This window comes from Ceratosolen solmsi, unplaced genomic scaffold (genome assembly GCF_000503995.2).
Source record: "Ceratosolen solmsi marchali unplaced genomic scaffold, CerSol_1.0 scaffold29, whole genome shotgun sequence".
Taxonomy (NCBI): domain Eukaryota; kingdom Metazoa; phylum Arthropoda; class Insecta; order Hymenoptera; family Agaonidae; genus Ceratosolen; species Ceratosolen solmsi.
The window spans coordinates 2344283-2353422 of record NW_011948417.1 but is presented as its reverse complement, the minus strand read 5'-3'; the positions used below and the strand labels follow the sequence as shown (position 1 = coordinate 2353422).

The window sequence follows — 9140 nt, the reverse complement described above, 5'->3', positions numbered from 1 at the left end:
AAAATTTTCTGCATATAGATCGTTATTTATTGAAAAGTACTTGTCAAAATTCTTATTACAAACTTTTCACATTGATTACACAACGATTTTGATTTTTAAACTCCTATACGAGGCACTTCTTTAACTTCACTTCTAAAGATACTAGTTTATACTTAATTGTAATAAAATCGATACAGTAATTGGTACTGATGAAGAAAGTATCTTTCTATCAGTTGGTTAGAAGACAAACTTGGTCGAGGTACTCTGAAGATTTAATTATATTCACTTTTCTGCCACGACCGCAGTATCGTGAAACATTTTTCACATTTTTTAGTCACATGTAAACAAAATTTACTCAGAGTTAATTGTTATATTTTCTTATTTCGGTTAATTAAATAATTACGTTAAATTAAAGGACATAACAAACTAGTTAGAGTCGGTGAAGTTAAATTAATGAACATTTTAAAATTGTTGAATGTTATGATTTTCAGTTTTACAATCAATGTGAAATAACTGTAAGTATTAATAAAATGAAAATTTCGGAAAGAAAACAAGGATTTGATACCTTGCATACAATTTTCAGGCTAAATCTCTGAAAGTTGACATTACTTTACAATTACTGAACAAAAGACTTAAATATGTCCAGTGTTCTGTTATAATTAAAATAATAAATAAACTATTTCTAAATAGAAACTATAATCGAAACTATAATGTAAATTTCTAAATAGAAACTATAGAAACTATAATAATGAAAATACATCCTTTTTTGCCATGTTAACAATTTAAAATTATTTTCTAATATTTTTATTTATGTGAGATAAAAGATGAACAAATTTTTTTCATTTTTTTGGAAATTCAATTTCAAATAGGTTACATCAGGCATAATTTAATTTTTATAATGTAATTTTTAAAACAATATTTTATTTTAACCGTCACGCTATTAATAAACTATAAAATAATTGAAACATAAATATTATTTTTAATTAAAGGGACTTTTTCTTAAAGAGATATTTTTCTATATTTAAATTAATTTTCTACAAACGTTCTTCTAACATTTTATTAATATATATACATCAATTAATAGATAGATATGAACAGTGTATATTTTAATAAATACATTAAAACAATATATAACAATATACATTAAAATAATTTTAATATTAATTTGTTGAAAATATGAATTTTCATATTGAATAAAATGACAATAATGGGGTCTATGTTTATATATTTTTTATTAAATTGAACAACAGATATAATGATTTATTTGAAGAATTTGAAATATAAAATAAATATAAAGTAAAAAATATTAAATATATATATATATATATATATATTGGGGAAAATGAAAAATGCAAATGTATGATGCAGGGGTACACACAATCTTGATGTACCCGACGGTAGCGAAGAAACATGACGAATGTAAACATAAAAGATGAAAATGAGTACAATGGATAATAAAAATGATCTAACTAGCTTATGTAAATGTCAATGAAAAGCTTTTGTGTAGTTGTAAGTTGAGTTGACTCTGCAATCGTAGCGACATCGTTTTTTCCCAACTCGTCGAAGTGTTGCCTTAATGAATCCAAGTATTTCAGGAATCAGAAGTAATATATAAGTAATTTAAGGAAAATAAAATAATAAGACTAAATTTAACAGTAAGTATTAAAGAATTGAATTGTTCTAATTTATAGTGAATTGTAATAGTAAAATTAATAATGTTAATAAAAATGAATTAATATAATTTTTCGTTTTTAAAATTTTTATATACAAAATGTATTTTGCTGGCTTAGTTTTATAATAAATTTGTATCATCCTGAGAAAATTGTTTTTGATATTTTTATTTTATCCATATAAACGAATACTTTTGTATATTGCACACACACACACACACACACACACACACACACACACACACACACACATCTATATGCGTACCTTAAAATCGAAATTTTTATTCTTGAACTATGTATTCTTCAATTCTACCATTCTGTATTTTTATTTAGTTAATATCATACAAGATAAGTAATTTTATGAAAATGAAAATTTTTAGATAAACATATAAAATTATCTCTAAAAAGCATATTTAATAAATAAAAAACGTAATTTAATAAATGCAAAGCGCAAAACTACATTTAGTGGAAAGAACTAAAAATGATCAAATTAAGTGTATTTCAAAGAAAACTAAGTAATTTCCTATGCTCCTTTAACAAGATACGTTTATTATATTTCTATTTGTAAAATTCATGATTCGAAGTTTTTTTTACAGAAGATTTTGTAATTCAATGTAATATTTTAGAAATATAAAGCTTTAAAATTTTCTTTCTCTTCCAATATATTAAAATATACTGCCATTTTTAATAGAATCTATGATACTATTATCTATCTTCTTGTTATTTAGCATACATTAATGACTTTAGTTCAAATCAATTTTATAATGTAAAAGTAATTTACATAGTTAAAACATAAAATTATAATCGTAAGACTGTTAACAGAAAAATTTGACAATTCGTGTGAAATCTGTGTTACATCATTTTGATTAAATTCAATAGTATTTTTAATTAGATCTTATTAGTAATTAAAATAATACTTAAAATATATTCATCAAAACTAAATTAATCAATGAAGGAAAATAACAGCTACCTTTAAAATAACATCATAAATTATTTATAAATTAATTTTAATATCTATTAGATTCTTATTTTTAAAACTTCAATAACAAAAATATTTCTTAATCTTCTCTATGAAAATAACAGAATTTAAATGTTTTAAAATTTCAACAATAAAGGTAAATATATTTAAAATTGAAGAATAAACAAAAGTCTCAATGTATTATTTTCTAAATATATAATTAAATTTTCAAATGAATTGTTTGCTGAAGTATAATATACTACTGTTGGTTTCGTAAGCACTGAATCAGTAATTTTATATTCATCGAAGAAAATAATTCTATTAATATTCGTAAATATTACAAAATATGGTCAGTATATGATTTTTTAATGTTATGAATATTCAAAAATTTAATAGATTGTTTAAAATATAATTCCACATTTGATTTTCAATTCCAATAGTAGTTGCTGTATTAAGAAAATCTATATATTTTGAATATGCATAATATAATATATAGGATTTATATATAGAATAGAATATAGAGGAATTGTTAACTATGAAGAAGTAGTAATTACATTGCTTCGTTAAAAAATTATTAACTTTGTGAAAAGTTGAAAGTTTTAACGAAGATTTATTTTCGATTTTAACGTTTCTGTTCCATTTAAGCAGTGGGGGCTGCAACCTTATATTCGATGACCCGAGAAGGTTTCTGTTGAACGGCACAAGGAGATAACTGGAATAAGGGATTAAAATAACATAGAATTACATTTTTACGAGTACAGTCGCAAAGAAACTGAATAGAACGTTGTATCGTTACGAATCTCATGAAATAAAAAAGGGAAAGAAAGGTCGTCAATATTATGTAGGCCAAAGCGTTCTTAGATATCTTTATTGGATTCGTTAGTTTAGAAAAAAGTTTCAGATATATAATATTTGAATTAATAATAATTATTTTAAGTTTTTAGTATAAAATTAATGCTTCATTTTCCGCAATCATAAAGATAACATATTTTAATTGCACTTATAATTATATAATAATAAATAAAAATAACTATATAGTATAAATTACAAATCAATTAACTAATATTTGGAACTCACTGCAGCGTTAATTATATGTAAAATATAATATTATAAACAATTTAAATGCAGAGAACTTTGAAGTGTATATAATCGATCAGAAAGTGTTAAAGAAAGCGGCTTAAGCAACAACGAAAGAGTAGAGTCCTGACCTGTTAAGTAACGTAGCTAACCGAAGAATGGAAAGCAAGGAGATGAGACATTTATAACTAAGTAGCTTTCAAGTATTCGTGAAAAAGCTATGTGGGAGATGTTGAGTAGGTAGACCACGTGCCAAGTGAACGCAGGAATATATGAGTAACATGAGAAACCCAGAGGCCGTGCCAACACCGACAATTTCGTGCGCAGACATTGCACACTGAGTATCTTCATTATGTCCAACAATACTAGTGGACATCTGCCTCAAGTGGATGCAGAAGTCGCTTTGCTTCGACAACATCAGAAGAAGCTCGAGCCGCTGCTCCTAATTAAGCAGAGCAACTCCAAAGGCTGCTGAAAGAAGATCTACGAACAATGGTGAATCGAAAATGGAGCGAATTGTTCAAATTCAAAGAACTTTCGCGGAATATTTAAGAGATACTGCAGCTACAAAAGCTATAACCGAAGAATGTCCTGGATCAGCTCTGAAAAAACTTTTATACATTTGCGAGATCGCTGAGCTCGATAAAAGTTAGGGTTCCTCGAACCAGAGGTAACGCTAATGGTACTCGTCCCCAGCAAATAAATAAATAAAGAACTGAGAGAATTCCAATGTGCCACGCTGTTTGTCAAACTGCGTATGATCTTCTTGGCGCAAATGTCGGCAACTCCACATGCTCCCTAATGTGATTCAATGCATATTGCTGTGAACGCAGGTCGGAAAAATTCGTTTGAGTTGCCCAAAACAGCAATTACATCTGTTATTTGCACTTTTTCTTCGTTTTATTACTCTATTCCTCTTACATAAGCACTTTCGAATTGTAAATAATTCTTATAAAAATCATTCTTTTTTTTTGGCAGTTATAATTAATCGATTACTTTAATTATATTTATTTGCCAACATGTATTAAAATTTTTAAAAAAATTTACGTCTACTTTATATTAATGTACTTTGGAACTTCTCTTAAGAAATATATGGTCGATGGCTAATTTTCAAGGTTGGAATGAAAGAAAAATACAAGTCTACAATGCAAATTATTTTTGTAATTAAGTATAATAATTTAAAGCAAAATTATCTACAAAAAATATAATACATTAAGTGTAACTTATTAACATTATCTTTATAAAATAATATAAAGTACTTTTGAATAATGAGCACTAGAGAAATAATTGTAAGAGTAAATCAAAGATTATATTTTTTAAAACCTAAACACACTTATAACCGATAAATACAAGAATATAATAAAATTGAAATTATTTTTGAAAAATACTTGATATATCATCGGAAATAATATATTTGTATAATTAAATTTGTATAGTTAAAATATAAATGTATACTTTAATTTTGATTATTCAAATTACGTACTCTATTTATCTTTGTGTATTATTAAATTTTGAAAAACATAGAATAATATGAGATTAATAAAGACATAATATTTTACAGACAATCATATAATATGTTGCGATGCCACCAACGATACAGAAAATTTGATAATATTCGTTATGATATGTAAGGTGCAGCGTTTAATCCTTAATATTAACCTACAACTTCTAAAGGAAGAAATAATATCAAAGAAATAAACAAATAATTTTAATTTAGTGTGTAAACAATCGATGTTTTATCAGAGCATATTTTCAATGTTTTTTTTTTTAATTTATTATCCTTAAGTGATCTGTTTTGAGAAAATACAATTCTATATAATTGTAACTAATTTTATACTTTACTTAAAGCTTTTATATTTTGACATAAAGGTCTATGTTGTAATTAATAATAAATAATAAAATTTATAGCACAAACAGAATTAGTGAAAGTTAAAAAATTGAATTAAATAATTCGTATAGAATTTTATTACAATTAACATCCAGTTATTAACAATTATAATATATATATATATATATATATATTTGATAGTAGATACATAAGCAAATTTTTCTTTTTAACATTTCTTTCTGAATTCATTAATATTTATATCAAGTTAATATTATGTTTTATATAGAAAATTAAAATAAACAATAGAGTAAAATATCATCATGTTCTATCTGTTCGTTTCATAGTATACATTTTAATGGTTAAATAATATTTAAGTATTAATAAAGTTGGTAGACTATATTGCAATATTTTTATTTTTACGTAAAGGATTCTTAAATATTATTTCTCTCAAACTAACTAGTAAATAATAATTAAACTATTCACATAACTATAAATACAATAGCAAAGATTAGAAAAATATAATTACAATTATTATTCGTTATAATCAAAATTTTTTTTTAATAAAACAATATTTCAATAGAGTATAGAGTCTTAACACATAAAGTATTCATAAAGAGAAATTATAATATGAAAAAGTAAATAACCAATTTGATGAAATTATTACTACATCCTATAGAATAAGTACATTGAATATAAAATCTAAGCATCAAATAAATAATGCGATTGATCAGAGATTACATTGTAATTGATCTTGTTAAATAAGAATAGACGTATTCAATGGAATTTTTTAAGGCGACAAAAAATTAATTTATACTTCTTTCACTTTGTATTGGAATGTTGAAGATTTGTCTGACTAACCATACAATATCCTATGAATATAATAGAACTTGTTAATTAAGAATTTTAAACAAAATAAGTAAATCATTTAATTGCGGCTGTTCAAATCAAGATACATTATTTGATAGGTAACTTAATAATTAATAACAATTAAAGGTCAGTTATTGATTATCATAAAATAAATTTATTGTGTAAAATAATATTAATTCTATTGAATGGCATATAATAAACCCTTGTTTAGTAACTCAGTAAATATGACAGAATAACGTATAAAAAGATATTTTATATTTAAAATAGTCAATATATTTAAAATAATAATATTTATCTTATGTATATATTTAATTTTAGATAAGTTTTACATAATTTATGTCTTATCACTTTAGAATAATGTAGATGACGTATGTTATATATATATATATATATATATTTTCTTTTTTTTTGTTAATTCAATTATATAAAAATTAATAAATATTTTTATACTAATTTTGTATAATCAGTAAAATCAAATAAAAATTGTTTATCATAATTTGTACAATACATATGACATGTATAATAATATGTAGTCAGTATATTAAAAGAACAGTAGAATAACCAAATTAAATCACAATTTATAAAATTAGGCTCGTTTATTTTCATTTATAAATCTATAAAATCAGTGTGACAATTTTGTTATTTTTGAGATCTTGGATTAATCCGATTACCTAAAGAACAATTTGAAATATGAATTTCCTTATTCTCAATAGTAAGTGAATTATTTAAATTCGAATTTTCTTTATTATCAAATTATATATATATATATATATATATATTATTGTCTTCAATTAAATATATTTTATCATACAAACAGTAATCTACAATATTAATATTAAAATTAAACTAAAAAATTTATATTTGAAAGTACTTTAGAAATTACTTTACACAAAACTTTCTTACTATTTATTAGAATGTATTAAAAGTAATATTACCAAAAATTATCCATTTATGTGATTTCTTATAAAAAATCTAATTAGTATATTAAATATCAATTTTCATTTATTAAGTTCTATCGAATTAAACAAAATGTTTTTAGTATTTTTAGTACTTATGATGGTATTAAATGTATTTGCACAAGTAACGACTGAAGCACCTTGCAAGTGCCGAAGAATTATTGAATGGCATCCAGTATGTGGAACAGACGGAATTACATATGCGAATCCAATGGAATTGATATGCAAAAATTTTTGCTTTGGAACAAGTTAGTGATTATTTAATTTATATCTCACCATTTTGTATAATAAAGGAATATATTAGGGTATTTTACTATCTATTCAATCATTGAAATTAAAAAAAAAAAAATTTAGAAGAATTGTAAATTACTTAATCAATACTATTATTTTAATTACATTTTTAATTATAAGTTTTTGCAACTAACATGTAGACAATTTTAAATGTCATGTAGTAGTAAAAGTTACATACTTTCAACTCCCTAATAATATATATATATATATTTATCAATTATTCTTATAATTCCGAGGTTCAAACTTTATTAAATATTATTATCAAGAGTTTATTTTAAATTTCCAAGATCTATCTAATTAATCTAGATCTCTGTAAGTTATTTACGTTTCCCAATAATAAGATCTTTTCTATTATCTGGTATTCAAATTTTAAACTAAGATATTAGTTTTATGGCATATTTTTTAATTAACTACATAAATATATAAGGTCAAAGATTAAAAAGATTTTATTAGTACATTTTGGAAATAAATAATGCATACAAGTTTATACATTTTTAACAAGCTTCAAGTAAAATCACATTAACACTTCACGTATGAAATTTATTTAAAAGCAATCGTTTTCTACATTAATAAACATTCACGTACCAAATCACACATTCAATTGTAAATATATAAATTATTTTAGCTATTATATCAAACACAAAAATCAATATATTGTTGTCATACAAATATTTTAATTACACACAATATTTTATTACTGAATTTTCATTTTTATTAGATATCAAGATCGCGTATAAAGGAGTATGCAGAGGAGACTTAACAACAACAAATAATCCTGTGATTAATTAATTAAATAAATGTTCGTTATTATAGAAGAATAATTTTACTGGCAATTCGTTTTATTGGAATTATAATTGTAATTTTATATTTATAATAAGCCAATAAATATTAAATGATTTATCTTACAAATGTTATTCTTTTTACTAAAATTAGTAGAATTTTATATTTTATAAATAGCTAAGTATTATAAAATATATTAGTAAATATCTTAAATTAAAAATAAATAATTTTCATTTCGATAGTAGAAAAAGGTTTATTGTTGTATTCCTATTAATTTCACTGATTTATATGTCATTAGAAATGTCACAGCGATGTATGAATTAAGATAGTGACAAAATTATGAATTAACATAGTGACAAAATTATGAATTAACATAGTTACAAAATAATGCACGTCAATAGTGTATACTAATTTGTTCATTGTGTTGTAACTTTATTATTTATCTTTATCATTTACTAGTTTTATGTTATTTTCTAAAATTATAAATTGTATAATATAATTGTAAAATTCTGTTACTACTTTGTGAAAATAAATAGAATAATATATGTAACAAACGATAGTTTAAAGTACGTACTGCTTAATGCATTATAGTACTATATACTTGATATATATTTATATTGTTACATAAATTGATATATTAATTACAAAAAAAAAGTGTTATAGAATTTCTAATATAAATTTTCATGTAAATTTTCATTTTTTAAATTATATTTTAGTAAAATAGAGATGCTGAT

The 9140-nt window shown here is 22.8% G+C and overlaps 1 protein-coding gene across 1 annotated transcript; it reads left to right on the top strand.

The window, feature by feature from the left end:
* The first annotated feature begins 7056 nt into the window (after positions 1 to 7056).
* On the top strand, positions 7057 to 8725 carry LOC105359967 (turripeptide Lol9.1-like). Its single transcript, XM_011496738.1, has 4 exons — positions 7057 to 7091; positions 7419 to 7583; positions 8345 to 8403; positions 8705 to 8725. The coding sequence occupies exons 1-4, from the start codon at positions 7070 to 7072 to the stop codon at positions 8723 to 8725; spliced, it is 267 nt and encodes an 88-aa protein (XP_011495040.1). The 5' UTR covers positions 7057 to 7069.
* Positions 8726 to 9140: the final 415 nt, after the last annotated feature.

Bases quoted from the DNA above. Each gene is read 5' to 3' on its own strand.
- LOC105359967 (XM_011496738.1), top strand. From the start codon at position 7,070: ATGAATTTCCTTATTCTCAATA. The intron at 7,092-7,418 runs GTAAGTGAATTA...AAATGTTTTTAG, and splicing joins GAATTTCCTTATTCTCAATA to TATTTTTAGTACTTATGATG. The intron at 8,404-8,704 runs GTGATTAATTAA...ATATGTCATTAG, and splicing joins TAACAACAACAAATAATCCT to AAATGTCACAGCGATGTATG.